Below are 15,004 nucleotides of genomic sequence, written 5' to 3' on the forward strand. Positions count from 1 at the left end.
AGGGGTTAATATTCAGAAAATACAAAAAGCTTCTATATCTTGACGACAAAAATCAAATGGGCAAAGGACTTGAATAGCATATCTCCAAAGAAGATATACTAATGGCCAACAAACACATGATAAGATGCTCAAAATCACTAATCATTAGAGAAATGTAAATCAAAACTACAAGGAGATATCATCTCATACCCATTAGGATGGCCACTATTGGAAAAAAACAACAACAACAAAGCAAAACAAAACAACAAAACAAGAAAATAACAAGTGCTGTTGAGGATGTGAATAAGTTAGAACCTCTGTGCAGTTAGTTGGAATGTTAAATAATACAGCCACTATAGAAAATAGTATGGAGCTTCTGCAACAAAATTAAAAACAAAATTACCATATAATTCAGCAATCCCACTTCTGCTTATCTATCCACAAAAACTGAAAACAGGATCTCAAAGAGTTACTGGCACACCTGTGTCCATGAGAACATTTATTCACAATAGCCAAGAGGTAGAAACAACCCAATGTCCATCAATAGTTGAATGGATAAAGAAAATTTGGCACATACATACAATGGAATATTATGCAGCCTTAAAAAAGGAAATCTTATCACATACTACAGCATGAATGAACCCTGAAGACATTACGCTAAGTGAAATAAGCCAGTTATAAGTGGCCAAATGCCATATGATTCCACTCATATGAAGTATCAAAAGTGGTCACAATCATAGAAACAGAAAGTAAAAAGGTGATTACTAAGGGCTGGGATAAAGTATTTCAAGAGTGCAAGATTAAAAAGTTCTAGAGATCTACTGCACAACATGAATATACTTAACACTACTGAACTGTATACTTAAAAATGATGAAAATGGTAAATTTAATGTTATGTATTTTTTACATAATTGAAAAGAAGTAGAGTGACCAGATATTCTGATTTGTCCATTACAATTCAGGTTTATGGCTGCTGTCCTAGTATAATTAATAGGATCCCCTTTTGTTATCAAGAGGTTTCTAGTTTAGATAATAAATTGTCACCCTAGTTAAGAGACATATGGAACAAATGCATTATCATGGCACACACTGGCTACTGACTTTAAAAAAAATTGTAAAGAAAATTTGAACACATATTGAATATTTAATGATACTGATACATTATAATTGTTTTAGGTATGAAAGAATACACAGAAATATTGAATTTTCTATTACCTAGAGAGAAATTTCTTAAATTCTTCCTACGATGTTAATACTTTTCAAATGCATGCAAATTATTTTTTTGAACTGTCCATTTTTAGATATTCTGAAAACAAACAATTTAGTTGAACCCAGTTTTTAAGACTCAAAGACAAGTTGTATAAGTTTATCCAAGGCGGCCAAATTCCATTATTTTGAGTGGGTCTGTGGATAGGTTTAACTCATGGTAAAATGGCTTCTCTTCACCCCAAGCCTTGCAGAAGCCACTACAGGAATGAATCATCATCAGCAGCAGCACTGATTTCCTTGGTCGGTCACCTGGTAGTACTTTGGAAGACTCCCTGCTCTGGCTCTCAGGCGCTCACATTTTGTTGCGGAAAAGCTCCAAAATCAGACCAGCAAAAAACCAAGCAGTAATTGGGGAGAAGGAGAACTCACATTTATTACACACAGTCTCAGAGGAGCTAGTGCTCTGAACAGTCTGGGCCCCGAGCTCAGTTGCATCATTCCTTTTATACAGGACTTTTACACAAGCTAATTGGTTGATTTGAACTCAGACAGTTACAAACGGTGTGAGTTGCTATGCTTGCAAGAAGTGACACTGATAGAAGGGTGGGAGTTATGGGTTCCTGATGGTTACAAATTGTTACAAGGAGGGGTGGGGCTGCTAAGGTGCAAAGTGCTACAAGAGCCAGGAACTGCTGGGGTACAAGCAGTTACATTTGTTACTTAGACAGGTCGAGCAAAGTGCAAGTGAGCTCTGCAAGTGAGCTCTTGCAGGCAGCAAGTATATTTACAGATGCAGAACAGAAGGCTAATTAGCTTTTAATGAAATTCCCAAAACTTCCTCTTCAATTTGAGTGTGGGATTTCTGGGCTGGGTGAATGACAGGAGGGTCAGGAAGGAACAACAGCAGGAAAGGCTCAGGCATCCAGAGCTGAGAAAAATCTAATCCAGGTTTGTTGTGGGGACAGAAAGAGCATTTGTAAGGAGCAAAGCCAGGTGCCACAGAGGGAATAGCAGCAGCCTGGACTTGGCTAGGGTCCACAGGAAACCCTTAGCCCTGCCGGGCTTCTCATAGCATCTGCTGTAAGTTAAGGTGGGAAGACTGGGAAAAACAATAAAGATCACATGAAGGACCCAAGTGACACAACCTTCCCACTACCTCAAGTCTCAAGGATGCCTGGATGAAAGGGAAGATGGAGAATGAGAGTTTTAGCACAGACATCCATGTTCTCATCTTTAACATGGCCACAAATAAACTCCCTGCTGTTAGCGCCAGGGGCTTGCAATCAGACACCTTCCCGCTTTTGCTGTCTCAATTTAAGAACTTAACCACAAACCCCTTATTACTGGATTAAAACTACCATCGTGCTGAAGAATAAAAGTATAACTTATCTTGCCCTACTGAGAATCAAGATAAAAATAAGTATTTAAAATGAGCATATTTTGAGATATTAAATGCTGTATAACTGGAACTAGTATATAGAAAATTTTAATAAAGAAAACACCAGATACAGTGCATGCAGAGGGGAAAGTATTGTTTTGGGTTACTTCTAGCCATATGTGTTGAGTACTGGCCTGGGGAGAAGGCGTTTCTTGCTTTAGGTTAGTCCCACTGTCCTAGGAGGGCTCCAATAGGATGGCATCATAACACTCTCCAATTAATCCTAATATCCATTTTACTTCAGATTTGTTGTAAGGTAATTTGAGGGAGGAGGTTATTAATAATATCAAAGACAGAGTTCCCGAATTCTAGGAAGGTAAAGAATCACTGTAAAAGAGGTGAAAATGCTGTTTTTCTAAAGATCAACCAAAAAGTTTTTCAGCTATTAGGATACTGAAGAGGAATTTTTACTCAAAAGGCTAATCAGCTCTTTGTTCTGCTTCTGTAGATATGCTTGCTGCATAGGCCTTATTCAAAATTAACTAAAGACTCAGCTTCCCTTTTGCTTCTTCTAAGCAACATGTACCCCTTAGCAACTCCTGTGCTTTGTAACTCTTTGTAACTGCCTGCAACCCATAGCAACTCCCACGCATTGTAAACGGCTGAGGACAAATTAACCAATCAGCCCATGCCAAATAAATTCTATATAAGCAATGTTGCAACTGAGCTCCAGGCCCAGATCTTCAGAGTACTAGCTCCTCTGAGAACACCGGCATAATAAACTGCTTGGTTTCTCACTGGTCTGACTTTTGCAACTTTTCTGCAACAATACAAGTCTAGGTCTTAATGACCATATGCTATTTTTGTATTAAATTAAAGTCATTTGGTTAAGAAAAAACAGTAAAATAAAAATTTTTAAAAAGGAAAGAAAGTTGCTTCTTGATAAGGCTCCTGGTGGCTGGAAGCTGGACTTTGGGGTTCTTCTTGTCCACTATCTAAAGGTAAATCATTTGACTTTAGTGACCTGGCTCTCAGAACAAGGAAAAACATGCTATTTATTTTCAGGAGGGAATTTTTATAAAAAATATCAAGCTAGTAGTTTTAATGTAAATTTTAGATTTGGGATGATTAAATATTCTGTCCAAATACAAGACAGCCCGATATTATTACTGGTCCGAGTCTAGAAAGGAAAGAATGTGAAGTGAATTAATTCACTCTTAGCAGCAAGAGACCACTTTATCACTCTGGAAAAAAGCCACTTCCATGTTCCAAACCTTCCATTCTGGTTTCTTCTCCTTCCTTACTGAAGGACTTGAACTCTTTAACTGGACTATGAGCTTAGCCCTTCAAGGCTGCCTGAATATGCTTTCAACTGTACAACAGTTTTAGAGGGAGACAGCTCATCTCTCCTGCTCCATTCAACCAGAGCTCACCCCTTACCAACCATGGCTCCTCACTGGTATTTGATCCTTATGCCCCGTCTCTAAGTGGAGAGTTACTGAATCTCACCTGGACAATTTTTATCTGGGATGTAGCTGCCCTGAACCAAGTAATAAAGGTTTGGCAAAATCAAGCTAGGAACTGCTGGGCACATCACCTGTCCCAGCCCTGATGCATAATTCCTCTAAGTTTAAGGGCAAAATGAAGTTTAAAAAGTAAAAGGATTAAGTGAATTTACTTGGAGGACTAAACACTATTTGAGGCAGGACCAGAGATACCAAACCGGCATGTATCACACCCTTATTCACCCTTATTTTAGTCTGAAGAACTGCACAAAATAACATATGAAGGACTAGGAGACAATTCAAAAAGGAAAAGCAAAATTAAATTTTGGTTAAATAATTAGGAGAGGTTAAAGGCTACATAGCCTGTGTAGAAGGGAAGAATCTAGTTCGAGAATATAGATTCTGCAAATAGACTGGACAAGGTGGGACTGTAAATGCAGACACTTTCTGGGGCCAAGCAGGAACTACATGTAAGTGACTCTGGTCCGGTGGGAGCAGTGGGAGGGGTGAGCCTTGTAGCAGGCTGGAGACATGTACATGCCCTGTCTGGAGGGTGAGAATTGCTTTCAGGTGAGAAAGTGGTCCTAGTCTTGCCAGACTTCTGCCTTTTTTAATAAAAAAATAAAAAACTGCACAGGCCAAACAAAACATACTTGCAACATCAAAACTAAATGGTGGTAAGCAATTTTTTCTGTGTTGCAAAAAGTAGGGCAAGAAAACTGAAAAACTTTAGCCAAGGGATATAAGCCAGATGTTAGGAAAATATCACTTAAAGAGACTTCAGCACATATTATCAAGGGAGGCTGCAATAGTGTATAGAAATTTTTAAGTAGCTGTATGTATCAAATGGACCAGGTTTCCAACTCTTTGGAAGCAAGAGTATACCTTTTGCTAGAGGTGCTCAAACAATTCAGACATTCTCCATGAGTAGTCTAGAAGACTTGGCTAGGAGTCCAACTTCATAAAGCAAAAAGGCAAAGCTACATACAAGGTTCAAGTTAGCCTGCTATAAACAAGGTAGGGATAAGGTTCATACATTTCCAAGGAGGAAAAAATTTTAATCTTCCCAATGGGCAAATAAACTCTAAGTCTGCAACTCTGAGGATTGGGTAGCTCCTTAGAACTCCAAGGAAACACTTTCTCCTATTAATAATGTTGAACTCTCAGAAAACTACTGAGTAGTGAAATTATTATATAAAACAATTATTTCTAAAGAATACACTTATTTTCACAGCTTTATTGAAATAGAATAGACAATTAGTTGCTCATATTTACAATATACAATTCGATGATTTTTTCAGTTATAGTTGGAATATAATTTTCAGTTGTACAGCACAGTGATTAGAGATCTATATAACTCACGAAGTGATCATCCCATAAGTCTAGTACCCTTCTCCCCTCTTATATCACAATATTATTGTCTCTATACTTTATGCTATACTTTATACCTCCATGACTATTTTGTAACTATCCTTTGTACTTCTTAATCCCTTTGCCCTTTTCCACCAACCTCCCCAACCCCCTTTCCATTTGGTAACCCTCAAAATATTCTCTGTATCTATAAGTTTGTTTCCACATTGTTTATTTTGTTCTTTAGATTCCATGTGTACATGAAATCATATGGCATTTGTCTTTATCTGACTCACTCCACTCAGCACAGTACCCTCTAGGTCCATCATGAAATATCTTTTTCCATCTCTTTACTTTCTGTCTGTGTGTGTTTTTTAATCTGAAGTGAGTCTCTTGTAGGAAGTTTATATAAGGGTCTTGTTTTCTTAGTCATTGATCCACCCTATCTTTTGATGGGAGCATTGACTTCCTTTTCATTTGAAGTACTTGTTGATTGATATGTAGTTACTGCCATTTTTTATTCATATTTTTGACACATTTTTTCTTCTTAAAGAAGTCCCTCCAACATTTCTATAATACTGGCTTGGTAGTGATGAACTCCTTTAGCTTTTTCTTGTCTGGGAAGTTCTTTATCTGTCCTTTGGCTCTAAATGATTGCTTTGCTGGGTAATCTTGGTTGTAAGTTGTGGATTTTCATCACTTTGAACATTTTGTGCCAAGCCCTTGTGATTGCAAAGCTTCTTTTGAGAAACTGGCTGCCAGTGTTATGGGAGCTCCCTTGTAGGTAACTAATTGCTTTTCTCTTGCTGCTTTTTAAGATTCTCTCTTTGTATTTAATCTTTGGAATTTTAATTATGATGTGTCTTGGTGAGGGCCTCTTTGGGTTCATTTTCTGGGGGACTCTCTGAGCTTCTTGGGGCTGTATGTCTATTTCCTTCAACAGGTTAGGGAAGTTACCATAATTATTTCTTCAAACATATATTCAACTTCTTGTTCTCCCTCTTAAGGTACCCCTGTGACATGGATGTTTTTAGCCTTAATTTTGTCCCATTGGCTCCTTAAATTATTATTATATTCTTGGTTACTTTTTTCTGGCCGTTCTGATTGGGTGTCCTCTGCTACACCATCTTCTATATTGGTGATTCTGTTCTCCACTTCATCCACTCTGCTGATTCCCTCTAACATACTCTTCATCTCAGATAATGTGTTCTTCATTTCTGACTGGCTCCCTTTTATAATTTCCATTTCCATTTTTATGTTTTTTATCTCTTTAAGTTATTGAGTTCATCTCTTCTCCTAAGTTCATTGAGCCTCTTTATCTGTTAGATTGCTTGACTTTGGAGCTTAGTTCTGTCCTTTCATGTAGGACAAGCATCTCTGTCTCCCCATTTTGGCTACCTTTCTTTGTCTGTTTCTATGTACTAAGCAAAGCTCCTAAGTCTCTCAGTCTTATTAGTGTGGCTTTGTGTAGTAGGTGTCCAGTGGCACACTCTTGAGAGGGGTCCAACTGCAGGCCAAGTTTAGCACCATCCTGTGCCCCTCCAGGGCCACCTGGTCAGATTTAGCAAGCAATCCACAATGTTGTGCTTATAGTTGCCTCAGGAGGCCACACCAGAAACCAATGCTGGCTGCTGCCAGTGTGGAGCTTGGAGCTATTCAGCAAGGGGCACAGTGCACACCAAGGACACCACTGGATGCGTCTTGGGTAGGGCTGCAAGTTGGGAGGGGCAGAGTTTCAGGGAATCCTCTGGGCAGAGCAACCTCTGTTATCCAGTTTGATGATGTCTCAGCTATGACGGCGCCTGTGGCGTCTGCGTCTGCACGCTAGAATGGGGGAGGGCTCAACAGAGGAACAATGGATACTGCCAGCACTTCTATGGGGAGAGAGACTTGCCTCCAGCCCTTGCTCCGAAGCTCAACAACTCAGCGTCCCCCCATATCCTGGTGCTGCCTGAGCAGCCAACCCAGTGCTGAGGCTCAGAGTGAGTAAGTCTATCACTGTGAAAGTTTGGCTGTGGCCTTCAAGAGGAGTCTAAATCTGCTGGCTGCAGCTGCCACAGCCTCTGTCTTACTGTGGGACCAGGCAGCCTCACGTCTCCGCCCCCTCCTACCATTGCAGGGTGATTTCTTATTTCTCTCCCCAGGCTACTCTGCTTGCTGTTTATTCTGTGGTTTTGTCACAACTCTGGTGTGGTCGCAAGAAGAGATGTACAAAGCCTGTAAGCCATCTTGCCCCTCCTCCCAAGAATACACTTATTTTCAGTGAGAATGTTCTGGTACACACAGAAACAAAGATGCATGCATGCTCAAGCTTTCAGTTCTGGATCTCTCAGTCAAGCATCTAACACATACTCAAATGTGTTAAGATTTAGTTTAAATAGTACTTTGTTTAGTTTAAACAAAGTAAGGCAAGGGGGCCAGGGACTTAAAATCTGTCCTTGACTATTAATTCCAGACAGATGACACAATGAGATAAATATATCTTCCTACTTCCTTACATAAGCTGGCCAAACCCAATCATTGATCTTCCTGCAAAGTGGTGATGGATCACTGAGATTGTTTTTTTCTTTTTGACATGTGTTTTGTGTCTAGAAAATGGCAATGGCTAGAGAAACAAAGTGAAAACATGCTGAATAAAGGGAGGTAGGAGAGAGATGATGTTGGAGAGAAGAGAAAGAAAAAGCCTCAACTTCTTTTATTCTCTTTTATATGCAAATGTACACCTGCTAAAATACTTCTAAATCTACAAATAAAAAGAAAAAAAAATATCTGATGAACGAGTGCTTTTAACAACCCATTATAAGAGCCAGATAAACGTGTGGTTCACCAGCCTCGATGGGGTTTCTCTGAGTCAGAGGTTCTGTCCATGGCTTTCACAGAAATCCCTAATGAAAAAAGAGTTAGGTCCAGAAAAGGAATCACAAAGGAGATACAAACAATACTATCACTACAGCTAGAAAAAAACAACCTTGAACTGACAAAGAACTGGGCATCTTTGAGTAAGAAAGGCTAAACTACCATTCTTATATGAAGTATGTAGAATTTTTTAAATTAAATTTGAAAAGTATTTTCTGTCCACTGAATTTCTCAGTACTGTTCACATATATCTATACCCATGCAATTTTTTTTTTGCATATTACACTAGATGTGTTGCTGATGCAGCAAACTCAGTCATTTTTGCAAAATAAAACAATAATTGTGGGATATGTTTCTAAAATTAATTCTAAAGATAAATATTATCACTTAAAATCCAGAAACCACTTCTCTAGTAATTTGCTCAAATAAAAATGAGAAACTATTAGGCTATGGGTACTTTCGCAATTTTGAAAATACAGAAAACTCATCTATAGGAATTTTAGTTTTTATGTCATAAGTCTATGTGAATGTGGGATATAGAGGTTGAGTCCACTTTTCATGTCCAGACTTTCCACTCCACTCCACTAGTAGTCCTGGGTCTGTAAATCTATTGTCCAGGTTTCTCTGTCCTCTCACACAGAGGGCTGAGGCACAGAGTAACACCTAATTCATACGACTTGCCTGGAGTGGCTTCAGGAAGTAGGTTTATATTACATTCTTAATTTTTATGAAATAATTCAACAATTACACCTGAACATAAATGCCAGGCTTATAACTGACCTTTAATGAACATTTTAAAACTGAATTGAAACAGTTTTGCTGGTATTGCTTCATATGTAAATTTATAACCACAGTGCCTGCCACTTATCACTGTTCAACCATGGGAGGTGAATTTTCAACTCTCAAAGTCATAGAAACATAAAAGTCATTTTATGTTTTCAAAGACTGAGTGATCTTGATCAGTCAGGTATATTTTATTGGCATAATTAGTTTTTAAAAACAATATTTTTTGCAAGTTACACTCAATTTATATAATGAGAAGATTCAGAAATAAAGACATTAATATTATCAATTTCATTGCCTATGGTAGTGCCAGGAATAATCACTGAATAAGATAAACTGGATTCTAGGAATGTAAAATATGAAGAAATCCCTCCTCAGCCCCTGTAGGGGATTGAATAATGTATTTCCCCCCCACCCCCCACCCGCTCAAATTCATGTCCACCCAGAACTTCAGAATGTGACCTTATTTGGAAATAGGTTCTTTGCAAATGTAATTAATCAAGAATCTCACGAAATCATCCTGGATTTGCAGTGGGCCCTAAATCCAATGAATGGTATCCTGATAGGAAGAGCAGCAGACACAGGAGACACAGAAAAGAAGGTGATGTGAAGATGGAGGCAGAGGTTCAGAGTTATACTGCCACAAACCAGGAGCCACCAGAAGCTGAAACAGGCAAGCAAGGACCCTCCCCTGGAGCCTTCAGAGGGGGGCACAGTCCTGCTGACACTTTAATTTTAGACAGCTGGCATCCAGACCTGTGAGAAAATACATTTCTGTTGTTTTAAGGTTGTGATAGTTTGTTACAGCAGCCCTAGGAAAATGCATTCAGCCCTCTGTATCCACAGGTTTTACATCCATGGATTCAACCAACTGCAGATGAAAAAAATTTTTTTAAATCCCAGAAAGTTCTGAAAAGCAAAACTTGAATTTGCCACATGCTGAGCACTATGCTAATCCACACTAATGAAGTGATTTGGAGGCATATCATGCTGTAGCCTATATGAAATATAATGCCATTTTATATGAGACTTGAGCATCTATAGATTTTGGCATCGAATGGAGGGTTGAGGGTAATAGGTCCTGAAACTAATCCTCTGGAAGACACCAAGAGATGACTAATATACTCCCTAATCCTTGATTTTATTAAAATATCGAAAGCTCAACCTCTTTTCTCTCTCCTCGAGTCTCTCTGTAAAGTGAGGCTATTTCACAACATGACTTCATCTAAGGGCTCTTTCATCTTTGAGACCCCCTGCTCCATGGTTCTCGAACCTGGGGAGTCACTTGAGTATGTTATAAAAGGTTGATGCCTAGCTCTCACCACTAGAGGTTCTGATGGAACTGGTCAAGAAAGAGGCTGGGACACAGGTATGCTTTAAAAATCTATACAGGATTCTACTGTGCAACTGCCGAGAATTTCTCTAGGCACATACGAGTTCATTGCCTTGAACACTGGGGAATCTAATCAAGAGTACTCTCAGACAGCTGCCTTTCATTCTTTAATGACTATGTTAAATAAATATCATGACCCTATAATGTTGTGAGTGAATGCTTTGCTATAATGAGTAGCAGGCAGCAGGCCCAGTAGGTGAAGTCCCAGCAGCCTGATCCCTGCCACACAGGGCGAGATGATCTGCAATGGACAGTCCAGAAGCATATGGTGGTTCCTTGGTTTTGCACGACTTGGTGGCCCCTTGTTCCAGGTGTAGCAGGTAACATGTCTACTGATTCATGTGCATTTCTGGGACAGGACAAATAAGGAACAGTTTTTAGTAAAGTCTCAGCAGTGGACGTATCATGCCACTGTACTTTGGCAGTCCAAAGTTGTCACTAGTCTTTTCTCCCAGGATAAATTTAGCCACCAATGACAACCTGGCCATCAAATGTTTCCAGATCTTTTCCAATCTGATGTAAAACTCAAGCATAATGTTTTGGGAAAGACTGCCCAGAACCCCAAGTGGCACCTCTCAAATTTATGCTGACTTCCTACAAAGCTGCTAAATAGACATACCCTAGAATGACCTTGAATATTTCAGCTTGCCAAAGAATATCAGTGAGAAATGGCACAGTCAGGCAAGGACTTTCAACACAGTTTGACCAAGAAAACTGATGTCAAAAGAATGAGAGGCTGAATGGATAGTCTCAGAGGCTTAATCTTCTTGAGATAAAAGCTGTGAGCCCTTTTCACATGGAGCTTAAGGAGATGAATTTTGCCAGGATAAGCACATGGGCTGGGAAAAGTACTGGTGGAGTAAATGACTGAAAGAGATAGTATTTTGGCCTGAACCCACAAGCATTTAAGGAAACTCCTTAATACTCTAATTTTTATTCATTTGTTTGACAAAATGAGTGCCCACTGTATACCAGATACTGTGTTAGGTGATGGGTTTTTATGATATATAGCATTTGCTAAAGCTAAAATTCACTTAACTCTCAAAGGTAAATTTAGTGTAAATACAAATAAAATTGCCCATGTGGGAAATTTCGCTTTGGGGGTATAAGTGGTTCAGAGGGAGACTTCCCCTCATAATCTAGGTAAGTATTGCTTTAATTCTGGCCTAAGTGTACTTAGATTTGCCCCTCTTTATAAAGGGCATACCTCTTGGTACAATCCACACTCAGAAATCCTTGCAAGCTGACCACCTCTCTAGGCCTAATGTAATAGAAAGGAAAAGTATGGCTGCATTCATCACTGTTCTCAAAAGCATCCTTGAGGAGCTGATCTTTTGTTGCTGATGTTTAATTGATCCAGACATTCTGATGCAGTTGCCCATCTTATAAAATGAAAGAGGTAGAGTAGTGGAACAGGAGTCGGGGGCTTAAATCCTGAAGTTTGAGTTCAACTCAAGATCCAACACACAAGGTATATGGCCTTGAGCAGGAATCAACCCTTGTAAGTTTCTGTTGGACTGTCTGTAGAATGAGTTACTGATATTTACCCCACAGGGCTCTTTTGAAGATTACACATGATAGAGGCTTTGTGAGGGCAGGGACTCAGTCTTTTGCTCTCTGTGGTATTCCTAAGGTATACTATACGTGCAAATGATATGCTATTTATAATACATAAAAAACCATATATTCATAGAGATCAACATTAATCTGTGATTTCTACTTGGATTCTTTAGTGTGAACAACTAGACTAGTAAAAGGGGTAGATTGTGTTAACAAGAACAGATCATACATGCTGTGGGAATACTTAATTGTGTGTGTGGGTGTGTGTACAGGAGGATTTCTACATGCACTATAGCACAGATTACAGGAGCTAGAGTTATGAAACTCATACTCTCCATAATGATGATTAACAAAGCAGATGCCTTCAAAGTGATAGCACACTCCTTAAGGATGAACCCCTTTTCCAAGAAGACCTACGTTGGGAGTGATAAGCAAAATAAGGAAGGGAATTAGAGAAATGAGAATGTTGGCACTACTAGTAGGCACTAATAGCCAGTGTGGTCAATGAGGAATTATGCCAGTACTGCACCTCAGGAAGGTAAGCAGCTATCAGAATAACAAACAGGCTGGTGGTGCCCAGGCACTCTCCTCTGGTTTACTTTTTCTGTGGCGCAGCACCCCATCATCACTGCTTCTTTACCTCTTTCAGTTTACTTTGTGAGGTTCCTTTCAACTAGATGTCACTTGTTTGAAATGCTGGGGAGTGTGGGGCCAGTGCATAAGACCAATACTACTACTAAGAGTCATAAGAATATTATTAGAAACTATAGCTAACATGTATGAGTGTGTCATACACGCGTGGCATGTTCACACACATGACCTTATTTAAACTTCAAGACAATCTTGCCAAGTGCTAGGTATGCCCGCTTTTCTAATACAGAGGCTCAGAGAGGTGAAGAAATGGGCAGGGAGTAAAGAGCAGACACTGATGGCTGATGCCAAAGCCCAGGCTCAACTGCCACATCTCCTCAACTCCCAGAGGACAGCCTCTGGGATATTCTTTTTCTTGGAAGATCCTAGAAGGAATGCAGCCCATCCAAGCAAGAAAGCCTTAACAAAAGTGTCATAAAGGGGGAGGAAGAATTTATCTTAAATCAAATATATACTTGCCTTATTTTACCAAAGGCCAAATCTCCAAAGAATTATGACAAAAGATACAAAAATGTAATAAAGAGACGATGGTCAAGAACTTAAGAGATCAAAGCAGCTTCAATGACTGACATAGCAGCAGTATTAAGCAGAGCCAAGGTACATGAGACCTTCAAACATTAACTCCATGGGAGGTCCAATGGGTGTGGAGCAAAGAATGAAAAAAGTGTGGTGGTAAGAACAGAATGGCAATGCTCAAAGTAAATGGCTTTGAAAAGTTTTTCATATCTTGCAAGTTATTTTATGTCTAATACTTTGGCATATTTTTTAAACTGCCAACTATTGATAGATTGATGGCAGGTTGCTGGAATTACAAATTTCTTTAAAAATCTTAGTGGCAAAAAGCCCTTATTACTTCTAGGCTCATCATACCTTTTTCTGCATGAAGAGAAGGAAGATTTGAAACCCAGATACTTAACTATCTTACCTCTTATAAAGAAATTCTATGACATAGATATAGAGAACATATTGGTGGTTGCCAGAGGCAGGGGGTGGAAGGTGAGCGAAATGGGTAAAAGGAGACAAAAGGTACAAATTTCTGCAAATTAAAATCACAATGAGATATTACCTCACACCTGTCAGAGAAGCTATTATCAATAAATCAACAAACAACGAGTGTTGGCAAGGATGTGAAGAAAAAAAACCCTCGTGCATTGTTGGTGGGATGGTAAACTGGTACAGCCACTATGGAAAACTGTATGGAGTTACCTCAAAAAATTAAAAAATAAGACTACCATATGACCCAACAATTCCACTTCCGGGTATTTATCCGAAGAAATCTAAAACACAAATTTAAAAAGATATATGCACACCTATGTTCATTGCAATATTATTTACAAGAGCCAAGATATAGAAGCAACCTAGTGCCTATTAATAGACGAATGGAAAAAGAAGTGGTACATATATATAATGAAACATTATTTGGCCAATGAAATCTTACCATTTGCAACAACATGGATGGACCCAGAGTAATGTGTTTTGCTAAGCGAAATAAGTCAGACAGAGAAAGGCAAATATCATAAGATTTCACTTATATGTGGAATCTAAAAACAAAATAAAGTAGAAACTAACTCAGACACAAATTGGTGGTTGTCAGATAGGAGGGGCTGGGGGAATGGGTGAAAGAAATGGAAGGGATTAAGAAGTACAAATTGTCAGTTATAAAAATAGTCACAGGAATGTAAAATACAGCATAAGGAATATAGTCAATAATATCGTAATAACTAGGTATTGTGTCAGATGGGTACTAGACTTATCGGGGTGATCACTTCATACATTATATAAATGTCTAATCACTATGTTGTATACCTGAAACTAATATAATATTGTATGTCAACTGTAATTGAAAACTAAATTTTAAAAAAGGTCAAAAAAGAGGCATAAATTTCCAGTTATAAATGTCATGGGGAGGTAATGAACAGGATGGTGATAAGGTTAATAATACTGTACTGCATATTTGAACATTGCTAGGAATGTAAATCTTAAAAGCTCTCATCACAAGAAAAAAAATTTTTTGTAACTGTGGTGATAAATGTTAGCTAGACTTATTGTGGTGCTCATTTCACAATGTATACAAATATCGAATCATTATACTGTACACTTAAAACTAACAGTGTCATATGTCAATTATACTTCAATAAAAAAATTCTATGAGAAAATAACATTTGCATTAATTTTGGGGAGAGTCTTCTACTTGCAGCAAGGGATGACTGGAAAGAATACGTAAGAGACAAGTAAGAATAGTCAACTAGAACACTTCCGGGTTTCTCCCCAATAAGCCTTTATGATTTTAATTTTAACTGAAATAAATTCAGAGGTCATTAGATACTTCTACATTCAAAG

At 38.7% G+C, this 15,004-nt stretch overlaps 1 protein-coding gene across 2 annotated transcripts in view; it reads right to left on the bottom strand.

The window, feature by feature from the left end:
- The window catches only part of KIZ (kizuna centrosomal protein), a 107,916-nt gene that overhangs the window by 16,132 nt on the left and 76,780 nt on the right, over positions 1 to 15,004 (bottom strand). The window contains exon 11 of one of the 2 annotated variants that reach the window (XM_039874352.1): positions 9,553 to 10,802. The exons of the other annotated variant lie outside the window; for it this stretch is intronic. Within the exon in view, the coding sequence (XP_039730286.1) occupies positions 10,783 to 10,802 (20 nt within the window). The 3' untranslated portion in view covers positions 9,553 to 10,782. Of the gene's footprint in view, positions 1 to 9,552; positions 10,803 to 15,004 lie in introns of those variants that run through there. 2 annotated transcript variants of the gene reach the window in all.

This window comes from Pteropus medius, unplaced genomic scaffold (assembly GCF_902729225.1).
Source record: "Pteropus medius unplaced genomic scaffold, Ma_sr-lr_union100, whole genome shotgun sequence".
Lineage (NCBI taxonomy): Eukaryota > Metazoa > Chordata > Mammalia > Chiroptera > Pteropodidae > Pteropus > Pteropus medius.